We start from the raw sequence: 18,068 nt of genomic DNA on the forward strand, positions 1-18,068 counted from the left end.
TTAAACATTTTTTTAGAAGTTCTTCTGCCAACTCGGTACAAAGAAATCTTTTGTTCTCGTTGAAGTTTCAATACAAGTTCTGGATTTTTTATGGCTATATTCTTTAATACCTTCCAATCATTGTAATTCTTTTGTTTGAAATCCACATAGAATATGAATAGCTCTTCACTTTTATTGTATATGTTAAGTACTTGGTTTGAATTTAGCTCTAAATCATGCTCAACTATTGCAGTTTGGATTTTAGTAGGACTGCATTTGTGTAAGACTGATACTGCCAAGGGTAACCCATATCTGAAAAATATTTAAGTCAAATATGCCAGTAGGGTGGTTTGAGGTTGGTAAAGGATTTTGTATGAAGTATGGGTTGCCGATGTTCATACTGTAATATATACGGGATTTAGGTTTAATATTTGATTGTAAATAAACATTTTACTCTCACATTGACCATACTGTTTCGAAGGCATTTAAGATGTTGTCAATTCACACAATAAAAATCTTATATTGCAGAATATATTGATCGTGAGATCAATTATTGAATATGGTTCTATTGTCTGGTCACCTTAGTTATGCATATCAAATCCTAAATATTTAAAAGGTTCAAAACAAATTTTAACGTTTTGCAGCTTTTAAGATGGGTTTAACAGTTAGAAATTATACTTATGACAATATATTAATGAGATTAAATTTACAAACTCTTGAACGCAGAAGAGTCATGTTGGATATTTGTTATCTTCGCAAAATTATCTCTGGTGTTATTAACTCCGAAGAATTGTTACATCTTGTATACGTCTTGTATACTTTACCTGTATTTGTATATACCTGCTAGATCAGTGTTTCCCAAAGTGGGGCCCACGCAATTTGGGGGCACGCAATTGCCCAGGGGGCAATTTGATTGGTAAGGGGGGCAATTCGAATATGGGCTCGACATGACTTTGACCCTTACGATATGGGCCATTTAAATGCAATGCTAGATTTCTGTGAAAAACATTAAAGTCTCTATCTACTGCTCATACTTCAGGTAATAATCTAATTCTTGAGGCGAGTTATCATATATTTTTATTCATCGCTAAAACAAGAAAAAAGAACATACTATAGGAGAGAATTTAATAAAAACGTCAATATCAGCATTTCTTCAAACGGTTCTTGAAAAAGACGACAAAAATGTAAAAACTACGCCACTCAGTAACAATACTGTTAGCATAAGAATGGTGAAGGAAATAGGAATGGACGAATAGGAAAGGAAATGGCATAGGAATGGACGAAATAGGTGAAGGCATTAAAAAACAACTTGTTGAAAGCTGAGAACGAGAAATTTCTTATTGAAAACGGATAAATCAACTTTGAGATGCAGTGAGGCAGTATTGATAACTTACGTAAGATATATTGAGACAGGACATTTTGTTGAAGAAATGTTGTTCTGTAGGTAAAAGGTTAGAAAGCACAATAATGAAAAATATAAAAAATTGTGCTGCTGATGATGCTCCTAATAATATGGGAAATTGGGCAAGAAAAATGCTTACTTAAAATTGACGAAAGATGCGAATCTATAAAAGATTCTTGTACATTGTGTTATTCATAGGGAAAACTTGATAGCTAAAAACATCTCGCCTGTTCTATATGAAGTACATACTTCATTCCGTAAGTAAATTTGTTAATGCTATTAAATCTAATGTCAAATGTAAGCATCTCTTCAAGCTATTGTGTGAAGAACAAAATGAAGACCACCTGAGACTTTTAATTCATACTGAAGTAAGACAGCTGTCTGAAGAGAACTGCTTGAAAAAATTTATGGGACTTTCTGATACTATCAGTGATTTTTTACGCCACTCATCAGAAATTAAGTATCTGTTAACAATCGATGGTAAACTATTTGTGAGTTATTTAGACGACATCATTGAAAAAGTAAATAAGTATATTAAATAAGCAACTTCAAGGATCAAATAAAATTCTTGTCGATGTAAAATCGAAGATATTTGGTTCCATTATCCATATTATGTCAGAAACCTATTAACCAAAAAAACTTTGAACAGTTTCATTGGCTCCAAAAATATGAAGTAACTGATACCGCATTATAGTCCAGGGCCCATCTGTTTTGAGATGGACGTTGAGAGGTGACTCAAATTTTTTTGCAGAAATTGCTTGAAAATAACTCAAATAATAATATTTGAGTTATCCTCCCTCTCAAAAAGGTCCGGAACATTGTTTAAATAATCAAAATGTCAAAAAATGGAGGAAAAATTCGATTTTTTTAATCGTTTTTTGATTATAACTTTAAAAGTATTCATTTCCGAGAAAAGATGACAAAAAAGTTGCGTAATTAGGTTTCCTACAATATAGAATTGGTTAAAAATTTAAAAAGTAGTACCCTTGTTGCAAAATAGCAATAATTGCGAAAAAACCATTCAAAAACAAGTATTCGCATTTTACGTTTTTCAACCATGTATGCTACACTTAGGACCTTCATATTTCACCCAGAAAAACTTTATAATACAGTAAAATAATACTGTAAATTTTATTAAGATCGGTTCTATAGATTTTGCAAAATAAATTTTGCAATCCAGCTTTCGCAAAAAAATTCATTTTTTCAAAATGTTACAGGACTGAAAATAAAGTAGATAGCAAGTTGAAATTTTTTTTGCGTATAGAAGTGTACTGTACCTTTCATTTGCAATTTGCAAAATTAAAATCGATGAACCACCACGGCGTCAGGAATTTTTTTAAATAAACATTAATTATTGGTGCTACGCGCAGGACAGCGGTGTTTGATTCACACAAGTTGATTTCCACCAAAATTTCTTCCAATCTTTATCTAATATATTATTTTCTTACTCTATATTTTGTTGTATTTTAATATTTTAATTCCACAAAAATCAAACTAATTTTATTATTGTTTGTGAAATATTGTTTAAACAATTGTATATGTTTAAAAATAATAAACTTTTATTCTCCAAGTTAAAATATATGAACAATGAAAGTTTTTGCTAAAAAAGTGTTATTTCAAAGGATAGAGTATGTGTTTTTATTTTGCAATAAACAAATTTATTTATTTATATCGAAATGTAATAAAAATTAAAATGTATCGATCATTATCAAAGGTTATTGGAATGCCCAATCAGAGCAAACTATCCGCTGTCCTGCGCGCAGCACCAATAATTAATGTTTATTTAAAAAAATTCCTGACGCCGTGGTAGTTAATCGATTTTAATTTTGCAAATTGCAAATGAAAGGTACAGTACACTTCTATAAGCAAAAAAAATTTCAACTTGCTATCTGCTTTATTTTCAGTGCTATAACATTTTGAAAAAATGAATTTTTTTTGCGAAAGCTGGATTGCAAAATCTATTGAACCGATCTTAATGAAATTTACAGTATTGTTTTACTGTATCATAAAGTTTTTCTGCGTGAAATATGATGGTTTTAAGTGTAGCATAAATGGTTGAGAAACGTAAAATGCGAATAATTGTTTTTGTATGGTTTTTTCGCAATTATTGCTATTTTGCAACAAGGGTGACTATTTTTTAAATATTTAACCAATTCTATATTGTAGGAAATTTAATTACGCAACTTTTATGTCAATACAACTTTTCTCGAAAATGAATACTTTTAAAGTTATAATAAAAAAACGAAGAAAAAAATCGAATTTTTCCTTCATTTTTTGACATTTTAAATATTTAAACAATGTTCCGGACCTTTTTGTGAGGGAGGATAACTCAAGTATTATTATTTGAGTTATTTTCAAGCAATTTCTGCAAAAAAAATTGAGTCACCTCTCAACGTCCAAATGTACTAATATTTTTACAGATGCGCCCTGGTCTATTACTTCTTATTGTCAATCATCTGCATATTCTATCGGCAGCCAATGTTAGTGGATTTATCTAAGAAAGAAATACGCAATATCAAGAAAAACTCGTAGAATTGCAAAATTATGAATCACTTAAAATTTTATTTAAGAGGATCGGTACGTATTTTCAGCTGCAATGCTATTCAAATGGGGATTCATTTTTTTCGAATCCTGAGAAAACTAATAAGTATTTTTGAAAAATTTAAACGCAGAATGAAAGACCACGTTATTAGCGAGGGCCGAAAGTCCCTGAGAACTTCTATAATGTTTATTTTAATAAGTTATAGGGGTGAAAAACTAAGAGAAAATTTAGTGTGTTTTTTAATTTCAAATATATCATTCAAAATAAACTTTTTATTTATTCTAAGGGACTTTCGGCCCTCGGTAATAATTTAGTCTTCCATTCTGCGTTTAAATTTTTCAAAAATATTTATTGGTTTTTTCAGGATTTTAAAAAAATAAACACAATGCCGTGGTAATATTTTCCAAATCTATCTTTGTCTTACAACGCACTCACCAGGGGCGGCTGTGGCAGGGAGGCGCTTGGGGCACTGCCCTCCCACTAGCTCATGTAATGTAGTAGATATCTCATACAATTTATGTTTAATGAATTTTTCTTTATTTAAAATTCTAATAAATATTCAGTCGATGCGACGCGAAGCTCCAAAAAGTTTAGAAATATAAATTAACAGCGTTCACCCGCACCATTGATTAAAAACTACTACACAGTGTAATTTTTAATTATACCCGCACCCGAGGAAGGGCGCTTTCCTGCGCGACCGGGCTCACTGTTGTCAAGTTAGAAAAATATCGTTCGCTAGAATGATGACTTGCCGTGTGCGAAATAAGAAATATCCTCAGATGCAGGTACTAACTGGCAACGTTACGGTATATGGCTTAGCAGTCGGTATCGCACCAGTATACTTCTCCTAGGACACAGCCCGAGCGTAGTTTTCGAAATTCTCAATTCTGACTTCATTATTGTCGATATCCAATAATTCGATATGGCAACAAATATTAATAGTGTAAGTTTTATTAAGACAAATACATTGGACTTTGAAAAACGTTTAAATATAAAACAACTAGGACCTCCTAGACCAAAATTGGACATTATTCAGGCGGGACAAAGTGGTAATAGAACCTTTAATCGTAAATTCAATGAGAAACTTTATTTGTTAGCAGACTGGTTATGCGGTTGTGAGGAGACAAATCGCTTCTATTGTTTTAAGTGTTTATTGTTTTCACCACAAGTGGACGAGGCTTGGACAATCCGGGGTGTAAATGATATTAAACATCTCTCAGAGAAAATTAAAAAACATAATGTTAGCTCCAAACACATCCACTATTGTGTTGAATACCAATTATTAGGGTCAATAAATATTCAATCACAGTTAGATTCGGCTTTTAGAAGATCAATAAAGGAACATAACGAGATAGTGACCAAAAACAGGTATGTGTTAAATAGAATAATCGACTGTATTAAATTTTGCGGAGCGTTTGAATTAGCTTTAAGAGGTCACGATGAAAGTGTGACATCTACGAATCCTGGAGTATTTAGGGGACTTGTCAACTTAATGGGAGAAGTTGACACGATATTGGCAAAACATTTAACCGAAAATAATACAACATTTTTGGGAACTTCAAAAATTATTCAAAACGAACTCCTGGATTCAATGTTATATGTAGCTCGTGAAATAATAAGCAAAGAGGTAGAAAGGGCTCCTTATGTGGCAATCGAGGCTGATGAGACTACTGACGTTTCCGTTCAAGATCAAATGGTTTTAATTTTGAGATATACCCTTGGCAACCAAATCTTTGAACGTTTTTGGGGATATTTTTTACCTGATTCTCATAATGCAGAGGGCATTAGTAGGTGTATTTTGGAGCAATTGAATAATTTAAACTTAAACCATACTCCTAATAAGTTAATTGGCCAAAGTTATGATGGCGCCGCTGTCATGTCAGGCAAAATCAATGGAGTTCAAGAAATAATTCGACGTTCTTTTCCGTATGCTCATTTTATCCATTGTTATGCACACCAGTTTAATTTGATCGTCTCGAAGGCAGCTTCTGAGCATAAAATGGTAAAAGTTTTTTTTGCTAACTTAGCTGGGTTTTCGTCTTTCTTTTCTCGTTCTCCGAAACGCATGAATGTACTGAACAATGTTGTAAAGAAACGTCTCCCCCGGGGATCCGATACTCGTTGGACATTCAACAGCCGAGCGGTAATCACCATATTCAGTCACAAAGACGATCTCATGCAATGTTTTGAACAAATCATTGAAAACGAACGAGATACTCAAACCATTCAACAAGCTTCGGGCTTACTTATGTTATTAAAAGATGATATGTTTTTATACTGGCTGAATTTTTTTAATAATATTATGCCGCACGTTGAGATTCTTTATAAACAACTGCAAATAAGAGCCCTAGATCCTGCAAGAATTCAAATATTTATAAAGGAATTTAAAAATCAAATTCAAACTATCAGGGATAACATAATAATTGATGACAATAGTCCAAGCGTTTCGACTGGGAAAAGAAAACGAACCCAGGAAAATAACAACGTGACGGCGAAAGAAATTTGTGATCTAATAAGGGTCACTATTGAGGATCGACTTTCTTTCACGGCCCATTTAACTCTTGCAGCACTATTCGATCCCAAATTATTTCCAGACTATAAACTTATTTTTCCCGAAGAAAAGCTGAAGATTGTTTTGCAACATTATCCGTTTGTAGATGCCACCAAATTAAAATCGGAGCTATGTGTACTATACGCTAGGACTGACTTTGGAACGGCGAGTGGTCTCGTGCCATTGCTTGAGGTTTTTGTTGAAAACAATCTTACTGATTTGTTTTCAGAGTCCATTAAATTAATTAACATTGCATGCACAACTCCTATGACAACAGTAGAAGCAGAGAGATCCTTTTCAACCCTAAAGAGGATAAAAACATTTCTGCGGAATACGATGTCAGAAGAACGACTCAATGCCCTAGCGATGCTGTCCATTGAAAAACAATTAATACCTAACTGCCACAAATTTAACGAACTCGTCATTGACCATTTTGCAACCCAAAAAACACGTCGCATTGAACTGAATTATAAATCCTGCGTCTAAAATACAATAGTGCTAGTTAAAAACTGTTTAGGGCATAAGACATTTTTTTTATATTGGAGTGGTGATGTGCTTGGAAGTATTGTGAACTTATAACTACTAATAAAATTATAAAATTATAAATCCTACGTCTAAAATATAATGGTGCTAGTTAAAAACTGTTTAGGGCATAAGACATTTTTTTTATATTGGAGTGGTGATGTGCTTGGAAGTATTGTGAACTTATAACTACTAATAAACAAGGACTATTGACTAGGCAAGGGATAGGAATGAGCTAGAGAGAGCGTTTGAGTCTGTGAGAGAAATGGTAGAAAATATGGTGATGTATGAGCGATGGTGGGATAGCATCCACATTTATGAGAGAAAGGTGCTGTCGATAAAAGAGAAGGTAGAGATAGGAATAGTGGTAAAGGACGTGGTGGTCGGATGAGTGCGAGAGATGGAAGCTGATGCGTGATGACGAGCGACTGAGAATCGGGCAAAAGAAGGACATCGGGGAGAAGTTATGCTCTAACGAGCGATTCCACTCTGATGCCCTAGTATGAGAGGGGTGGGGTTTAGCTGGTCCCGGCCACATCGGAGTTACGGAGGGCAGGGAGGTCCGACTTACGGCCAAACTGGTCGACTTAACACTGATGAGGGTGTTTAGCTCAGGAACCCAGCACTGTCGGAAATGTTTACCTCCGACGTCTGTTAGCAGATTCCCCACCTAGTGATGAAAAAAAAAAAAAGGCTATTCACTAGAATCCTTAGATACATGGGTAAGTACATGAGTAAGATACATGTAGCTACTAGCAATATTTATCTTTTACTAACATTTTTTCGGTGTTCATAATTTCGTATTTGCTGCTCAAAATAAAAGTGCCCCACCGATATTTTTACTCACGAGCCGCCACTGGCACTCACCCGAATATAATATTGTCAGCATAATATATTGTCAGTCAGACACTGACAATCAGTGACAATTTTAAATATTTGACATTGCATCGGGAATATGTTGAGTTATTGATTAAATATTATTGAAATATAGTGTATTTGATAAATAATTGATTTAAGACGTGAACTTAATAAAAAGTTATTTATTGTGTATTATTTGTGGAAGATCCAAGCAGAGAATACATCAGGATAATTATATTCTGTGATCCAAGTATTTTGTTGTTAAAGATGTTCAAAATTGTAAGCGTTCCATAACAATATATTATTAAAAAATCACTTTAACACTTTTCCTCTTTTCTCGATTGAGTATTAGTCTTTGTTGTACAAATAAATTATTACAATCACTGAATACATAGTTAGTGAAAAAATTATCACATTTATTAACTGAATTAATAATTTCCAATTATAAAAATAACAGTTATACAAGAACATTCAAAACCCATCTCTTTAAATTAATGATGACATTTTCAAGTAGAATGACATTCTAGTAATGTTTACATATCCATACCAGTGTAAATTTTACTACGCGTAATTTGCCGTGTAAAGACAGAAAAAGTAGGGATACACGTAAAATATTTGCGAATTATGTACCCATAGCCTTAATTACACCAGTTAATAGGGAAAAAATTCATCGATTTCACGTAAAAATGTTAAACAGGGTTTTGAAGGTTTTAAACGATAGATGAGGGATGAATGATGATAATTCCGTGAAGACGTACAGCTAATATTTCTTCTTCTTTTTTCTAAACAGTTACACAGAATGAAAAACTCAGTTTTTTGACTATAAATCGTTTCTTGTACATTTTAGAGAAAAATGTTTCAAATAAATATTGTAGATCTTAAAAAGTTCTTTAACTTGGTAGGACAAGTATTAAAATATATAAAGAATTGACCGAGATAATTGTAAAAAACCCTCATATTTGCACTAATTTATAAATGTTAATAACTGTATTTTTTGCACAACGAAATTTAATTTAACTACTTTAGATTATGCCAATTAAAGGGTTATTTCAGTGTTCTAAATTTCAACCAGATTGACCAAATAGTTTATGAGTTATTCAATTTGTTTATGCCAGAGAGCAATTGTTTAAACAGCTGTTCTTGCCCTAACAGTGACTCTAGAGATATTTTACAAATCCCAATCGATTATTTGAGACTTTAATTTTAAGATGTATTGAAAATGTTTTAAGATTCTTTGACACTTCTAAAAAATGGCCAAAATGGACGAAGTTTTCGTCAAATGTTCGTAATACGTGTATTTGATTGGCTAGAAAAAACGCGCATTCTAAATATCAACGAATCAAACGTAGGTTAGGAATAGACATCTTATGTATATAACCATTGTAATGCTGCATTATTTTTGTGTTTAATCACGGAGCTACCGCTTTTTCCGTCTCATCTAACTTAAATGCATTAGAGAGAAATCGAAAAACTGTGACGCACTGAAAAATGATCATGAGAACAAGAATATTCGTGAAACACCGCCAACGAATGTGAAGGTGAGAATAGCTTCGTTTTATTTTTTAGAATGGAATCCCAATTTAAAACAATTTACAATTAATTCAACTTTTATGTGCAGAGCTCAACAAATCTGGGTACCGAACTAAAGTAGCAGATGAAGATGCAGACGTATTAATTCGCGGTGTGCAAGTACTTGGAAGGGAAACGAGAAACGACCGTGCGCGAGTCGCGGAGAAATATTGCAACTATCCTTAATAATTCATATTGTCAATTGAAATTGTCAAATTGACGTATATTTCATACCTTCTGTCATTGAAGCAGAAAAAATATATATTGCTCCACAATATTGATATGATATGCAATTATTATATAAAGGTAAATTTAATTAATTGTATTTTGCTTGCAGTACTGCATTTTAATAACTAATTTTATTTACTACATACAATTGTTTACGTTTGCATAACATAACCTGCATCTTATTTTTTCTTCTTATTATTTTTTTGGACTATGGCCTTGACAATTATCCAGCAACCAGGACTAATATAATTGGCCAATATAATTAAAAGTGCGAATAAAAGTACAGAGCGTAGAAATAGAGGTCGCTTTGCCGAACTTGCACGGTCCCAATAGTGCAGACATCTCTTTACGAACATACATATGAACCTGACAAGATCGTTGTAATAATTTGTAATGATACCGATATAATCATAGTATTGACGCAACTCTCTGTTCCGGACAATTACATATATTTTGAAAGAAAAAAAAAGCGAAAAAGGACAATCTATCTATCTATTATAGTTGTAATAGGTTTAAACAATCTCATATAAGAAAATACGTTGGGTTCTTCTTATATAGTTTTACTGGGTGTGATACAACTTTTTAGATCTGACAAATATTTTTTATGGCGAGAATGCTAACAAGGAGGACATCATGAAAAACGGATATATCATTGTTGCTTTGTATTCTGCTGCAATTGATGTTACATATAAAAAACACAATAACATATTGGCATTAAATGAGTTACGATTTTTAAAATTTGTAAGAAATACAGGGAAAAAAATTTGCGTTTATCATCAATTACAACACTGGTTAGGTAAAAAACTGGATGCTACCCATACCCAATATGGATAGAAAAAGACTGATATTGATTTTGAACCCATTTACACCTTATATTGTTTGACTCCTTAAGTGATATTAAAACAAATAGCATGTAAATGTTTAACGGGTTGCAAAAGTACAAGATGTGGCTGTAAAAAATATGGTATAAACTGTACGGATCTTTGTACACACTGTGCAGAGTGTGCAGTGGAAGAACAGGAGAAAAAATGTTGCAATCGCGCTGCAGTGGTTCTTGACGATGTCGAGTCAGACTTTGTAGACGATGAACTAACTGTAACTTGCCGAGAAGTCTAGAAGTTGTAGATGTTCACTAGAATAATCAAATTAAAATTCATAAACAATGTTTTATTATTTATTTTTATACTTGTTAGATGCCTACCTAGACAAATATTAATAGCTTCTTTCAATTAAATCATAATAAAACAAAAATTAATTTTTTAAAAACTATTAAGGACTTTTATATACTTTTAATTAATGCAATTAAAATAAATAAATATTGTATTGTACTAATTTATAATTATTTTATACTTATATAAAAAATATACTTTGTTTAATAAAATTTAAAGGAATTTTTACGAAATACTTGTAAAATTCAATAACTTTTATAGTATAATTAAATCAATTGATTTTCACGGGATTTTCCCATTTTCCCGGAAGTTGAAATTTGCACAGTTTTTATTATTTTTTTGAGCTAACCCAGTTAAAAAAAGAAGGTTGCGCGAGCTACGGAAGGTGATAATTTATTGCAGTTTTTTTTCCAAAAAAGGAAGCGAAGCTCGAACAGTTCCCACCTTCACTTTCGTTAGTGGTGTTTCACGAGTACCGTCAGTTAGCGATACCGTTATAATAATAAGTTTTTTTATTATTTCACTGCCTATGCAATCTATACACTGGATCATAAAATATAGATTCCCATAAATACAATATGTTCAATTTTCAGCTCTTAATGTTTATAAACAAGGCAAAATTGATTTATTAAAAAAATAATAACTTGATTCATATTAGTCATATACAATTAATTTTTCTATTTTAATATGTATTTTTTCATCAGCTTTCCAGTGAGCCTACATGCAAACGTGTGACATAAAAACTGTCAAAGTTATTCTAATTGTTTATAACCTAAAAATTAGGGCCTTTTTCAAACGGTTTTTTTAATAACAATTTTAATAAAATGTTAAATTTTTTTAATATATCTTAAAAATAGATTCTCGAATAACTGATTGCGATTTGCTAAATATCTCTAGAGTCACTGTTAGGGCAAGAACAGTTGTATAAACAATTGCTCTCTTGGATAAACAAATTGAATAACTTATAAACTATTCGGTCGATCTGGTTGAAATTTGGCACACTTAAATAGCCCATTAAATAGCATAATTTAAAGTAGTTAAATTATAAATCATTATGCAAAAAGTAAAGTTATCAATATTTATAAATTAGTGCAAAAATGAGGGTTTTTTGCAATTATCTCGGTCAATTGTTTATATATTTCAATATGTGTCCCACCAAAGTAAAGAACTTTTTAAGGTCTACAATATTTCTTTGAAACATTTTTCTCTAAAATGAACAAAAAACGTTTTATCGTCAAAAAACTGAGTTTTTCATTCTTTGTAACTGTTTAAAAAAAAGAAGAAGAAAAATTAGCTGTACGTCTTGACGGAATTATCATCAGTTATCACTCCTCTACCGTTTAGCACCTTCAAAACCCTGTTTAACATTTTTTCATGTTTTTTTACCTATTAACTGGGGTAAATATAAAAGGAGCCAAATTTAACCAAATGTGCAAGAAAACTATGGCTATCCTTTTCATCTTCATATTTAGCTGAATGTAGTGATTTAGTGATGTAAATGATTTACTGGTAAAAATCTGCTGAATATACCACAATGTTGGCACTTGAGACCGAAACTAACCAAATTGGAACCTAATATAAAATCTCTGTGCATCAAGAATCAACAGCAAGGATCTCATTAAATTAAAAGAACAAATTAATATAGAAGAATCTATGTTAAAATTGTTTGGAATCTTAATTTGAGTTTTTCATTATATGTTTTGAAAATTTATTTAACTGTTTCGTTAACAATTTCCTAGTGATTTTTTCCTAAAACCTATCATTTAATCTTCTAAATAAACAATTTAATTTTTTAATATTTAAAATTATGCATGTTACAGGGGGGGCATAAACATTTTTGAAATTGCTAAGGTGGGACATGCCGCAAAAAGTTTGGGAAACACTGTGCTAGATTGACACGAAATCCACAAATATTCAAGGAACAACGGCATGCTACAAATTATGGTCAATGTGCACCAATTAGTAGATTCACCCTGTATGGAAGCAAGTTTAGTCATCTAAATCTGTTTGGTTCTTAAGTTTCCTCTATTAAACAAGAACTCGGCCGTCTTGAATTTTGAATTTAAAAATAAAAATAAAATAGATTTAACTTTTATAAATGATTCAGTTGTTTTCATCATTTGAAAATAATTGATATTCTTTTTATTTTTATGTTTGTGTTTTATAGTTGTAGTTTTACGTGTATCTAAATTTTATATTTTCATTATTATGACGAAAGCTCTGCTTTATTGTATTTTGTATGTATTGGGTTTATCCCGTTAATAAATAAATAATAAAAAAATAATAATAAAACTTAGGAATGACCACTGTTGCCGATGAAAGAATTAGTATAGACAAAAGTAGACGCTAGGATTCTGAGCTTTACCGCCTTTATAGTGAGCCTAGTATCAAAATAGACAGGCTGCAGCAGCTAGGCCGAATGAACGAGATGTAGCCGTCGAAACACATTTTTAACCAAAGACCGGATGAAAGAGGTGGAATACGACTTATGAGTGTTAAGAGTACGAAATTGGAAAACCAACGCGAAGGATAGAAAGGAATGGAAGCTGATTCTAGAACAGGTCAAGACCCACCATGGGTTGTAGAGCCAATGATGATAATGACGTCCCCGAAGGTGATAACCAATGGGTGTATGACATATAATGGGTTTGCGGTATGTAGCAGATGAGAGGGTAAAAGGCGAGCTTCAAATGCCTTAGAAGTGGAACAAATTGGGTAAGGGAATAAAACCCAACAGAAAATACTGGTCCTCCAAGTTGTAGCTTGGGCAGTGGGTTAAAGTACTGCCCAACTACTTGAAACAGGGTTAAATATGAAATTTGCGCCGGAACCTGTCTGAAAGGATCTCCCACACAAAAATGCCCTACAAGATTATTATTAACGCAAACGGATGAATGACTATGATAACAACAACACTTAAGTTATACTTACTTCTTTAGAAGAGCTTCAAAGAGTGAATCTACTTTTTGTTCATTCCAGTGATTTGAAATTCTATTTAGAAATGTCTTTTTAACAGCATATGATACATGTGGTAGGAATTCTGTTACAAATGCCTCAGGCTCCACGTTATCGAATACATTCTGGAAAAACCATGCTTGCTTCAAAATTTTACTTATGTAAACATCATTCCCTCCTCTTAGAACCTCTAGGAGTTGGTTGGATCTTTTAAAATAAATTAAAGTTTCAATGTAAAACAAGTTTTCTTGGTAAGATTTGGGTTTTAGGCTTCTTAGGGCAGTGTCTAATTGTTCTTCATTTTCAAAAACTGCTGTCTTTAACAACTTAAAAAGATTTTTGGTCCTTTCTCCCTTTAAATCTCCATCAAGATTATGAAATTTTGTTACAAAGTCCACCTGGTCACCCATTAGGTTTTCCTACAATATAAAAGTGTTAATAAAAACGGCCAAATATTTTAAATGCTAAGTATATCTTATAAATATAACATAAGTTATATAGGGTATAACTATAAGTTATCTTAATACTTCGAAAATTTGACTGATTTGGCTTAGATGCATTTTTAATCATACTTAGGTACAGTTTTAGCAATCTTCAGCCTAAAAATTGGACAATACAGATTATTATACAAAATAAGACATCTTTAAAAACCAACAAATGATAGAAACTGGGAGGAGAAAAGTATAATACAACGGAAAACTTCTTAATGTTTAAAAATTGACTTCCAGAGGTTACCAAACTTTACTGAAAATGTTTATCAAGGGTTATCACGAAATTAATATCAAACAAGAAAATTTATTTATGAAGTGAGTCCAATGTTTTATTAACTTAAACGAATATGTAAAGAAAAGCTCAAATTATGTTTTTTTTTTTAGTGGAAACTGGTAAAAGTGTTCAAAAGCCAAATACATAATACAAAAAAAATCAAACAAAAAGTAATAGAAAAATCAAAATAAATTACATAAAAAGCCATCAAAAATAAGTAATTGCCTTAATCATAACAAAAGTAATTAAAAAATAATAAATATAATTGATTTTTACTATTAAATTGTGTAACAATACATAATATTGCTTCAACACTAACCAACCTAATGCAAAAATGTATTTGTTAGTTCTATCCCCTGGCTCCCCCTAAGATAATTTTGAATATGTGAATATAACTCTTTTGAATAAAGTTCACCATTCTCTCAGAAATAACGCTTGAAGCGACCGGCGACTTTAAATGTTAGTTACTTGCACAACATCAGCTTTTTAAACAAAATTTGTATCAACTCGACCATAAAAATTTGATATATTATTTTGACCAGAGTGTCTTATTGACAAAAATGAAAATATATGTAGGTACCTATATAAATACCAAATATTTACATAGGTGCACCAAATACTGTGCACCCATATATAGACGAAGACTCGAACTCGAAAGTAGTATGATGAGCTAAAAATGGAGGTAGGCAGCAGGCAAGATAAAACAGATCGAGGGGTTCGAGCGAAAACCTGATAACTAAAAATTAAAGATTTTAGGAAGTTTGAATAAGATTTAAAATCGTCATAGGAAGTTTTATCAAATATTTGTTATAGCCAAATGGCAGAGAATTTAATATTTAGTTAGAATAATTTATTTTAAGTTTAATTTATAAAAACGTATTTACAAAAAAAAATAAAACGTGATATTTATCGAGTTTTACCTCGTTGAATGAGTATAACATTTGACTTTATTGGTTTTTATTTTGAATTTTTTTAATTATAAAATAAAAGTTAATTGTATATTATTCCCACAAAAATAAATTATTCTGCATTCTTTTTAGAAAATTAAAAGGTTAAATATGTGTCTTCTTCCGATTCTTCTCACATCATTACATCTGGAATTCGATCTACGATATAATTACCGGTTTTTAAATTTGTTATTCAAGCATGCACCTCTTCTGGAAAATATTTTCTTGGCACATCTTTATCAAATCCGTTTTCTTTGCGTCACTTATTGGAAAGGTACTTTCATATAACTTTGGTAAATTGCCCGGATTTAGTAAGTCTATGGTTGCCTTTTGGATGAAATTCGTTTTAGCCTTTTAGGGCGTAGAGTAGGAGTTTTTTTTTGTAATTCAAACCAATATCTTCTGATATTTTTATTAACTGGTTATCATCCAGTAGAATCACTGTTAGCTACAGCATTTATTATATCATCTGAGAATATACACAGCGTTTTTTAAAAAACTTGACACACTGGAATTCATTCATGGTAAGCTAGTGGAAAGAAACATTTCTTACTAAATGTTTGTTCCTTTCTTTGGGAAGTTTTAAGAACAAGTCTAGTCGTAATTAGTTTGACAGTTATATTGTACAAAATAAAATTATTGCTGACTAGACTACTACTACTAGACTCCAGTAATTTCTACAGAGTTTCATTTAGTCTTCAGACAACTTTTCAGTACACTTAAATTTAAATTTAATACAATTGATTTGCTGTGGTACCTTGGAAGCTCGGAGTTTGTTTTTGATTATAAATATGGGCCCCATTCTAACCGCTTTTTTGTTTTCGTAATATTTTTAATTGTCAATTTACGCCATCTTTTACTGGGTTTCGCAGGAAAAAAGTGTGCTGAAATTTAATAAACTATCATAGTCTAAAATTCTTTATCGGATTTTCGCATGAATATATTTTGTCAAAATGAACAATTTTGTAATCTTCATCTTCGATAAAAATTAATTATCAGTTTTTAACTTAGAAATATTTCTAATAAAACTAGTAATTTTACACAGGAAAAAGAAGATAAATGATTCTACCGGATTCTCAAATTATAAATATGTTTACAACAAAGTATTTTTATCACTAAAGTTACATATCGGATTGGTGTTATTTAAAAATACGAGTTAACGGTTTTTACCATGTTTGGTTTTTATTGGTTGTTGTGTTTAAAAATGTTAATATCAAATAATAACATTTACCAATGGTAGGAGAAATGTTTTTACAACAGCAGAAATAAAAATACCAGATTTCATAATTTCGGTATTTATCGGATTTTCGCTCAAACCCCTCGAGATAATCTGCCTAAAATCAAAAGAAAGAATAAAGTATACCTCCTCCAATTTACTTACCGTTGCACGTCATCCGCGCCATAGCCTGTGACACGATACCAACACGAAATATCTAGGCGGTAGAATAATTTTGATTCTAAAAAAGAACACACTCACCGCCTAAATATTTCGAGTTGGTATCGTGTCACAGGCTATGGCGCGGGCGCGGATGACGTGCAACAGTAAGTAAATTGGACGAGGTATAGGTACGAAAGATTCGCAAAACTTACGTTAAATTGGTATCCTGTTCTTATACAATTTTTGATAAAAATTTAGTTTTAACAATTTAATCTCGAACTAAATTGCCGACCAAATAACAAAACACACCCTGCTATGACTATGAATATGTAATCTCAAGTGGATTACATACAAGTTATAAGATAAAGAGATTACCAGAGATTACACCATAGAGAAATAAAAATAAAAACAGGATTACAACAGATTACACAATTTTACACATTTATCAATATTCTTCTTTTTTATGATTCATAGAAAAAAGTGTTGTGTGATTTGGTTATGATTAATAGTATTAATACCTGACACGGACATCGTTAAGTTGCAGGATCCGAGAAGTTAGCCACATTAGATTTTCACAGAACGTTGAATTAAAGTTTGACAGTGTTGCCATGTGATTATAATGTATGTAATGTATAATACTGTTACACGCTTCAAATATACAGAGAACGCTTTGAAAACTACTTTTTTTTATTATTTTATGGATTTTACTATTTTTTATTTTTTTAAAACACAAAAGAATAAATATTTGGGGCAACATTAAATTGGAGGATAAATAAAGGCATGACAGTGTTGCCATGTGTTGTTAGGATAAATCGGAAAAGAGCATGTGATATATTTTTATTAATTTATTTATTAACATGGAAAACATTAACTATGTAGATAAAATAACGAGAAAAAATGTTAAATTTCTCTAATTAAAAAGTGTGAAATAAGTAAAATTCTGCTTCTTTAAGATTTTACTATATATTTTATGTTTATTATAATCTATATGAAAATAAAATTTGTAAAATATAGTGCAAAATAAGTAAAATTCTGCTGTTTTAAGAGTTTATTACTATATACTTTTAGTTTATTATTATCTATATAAAAATAAGCTTTTGTATAAATAATAAGGTCGTCAATACAATAATTATTACAGATTATCTAGTAATATTATTACATATCATATTTTCACCTGAACTCGAAACGCCATCGAAAAAACTC

General features: G+C 31.3%; 1 protein-coding gene across 1 annotated transcript in view; it reads right to left on the reverse strand.

Annotated features, from left to right (window-relative positions):
- Positions 1–18,068, reverse strand: part of LOC126886298 (uncharacterized) — a 131,387-nt gene that overhangs the window by 34,212 nt on the left and 79,107 nt on the right. The window contains 2 exon segments of the mRNA XM_050653170.1: positions 13,752–14,194; positions 17,078–17,115. Coding sequence (XP_050509127.1) covers positions 13,752–14,194; positions 17,078–17,115 — 481 coding nt within the window.

Source organism: Diabrotica virgifera, chromosome 6 (genome assembly GCF_917563875.1).
Source record: "Diabrotica virgifera virgifera chromosome 6, PGI_DIABVI_V3a".
NCBI lineage: Eukaryota > Metazoa > Arthropoda > Insecta > Coleoptera > Chrysomelidae > Diabrotica > Diabrotica virgifera.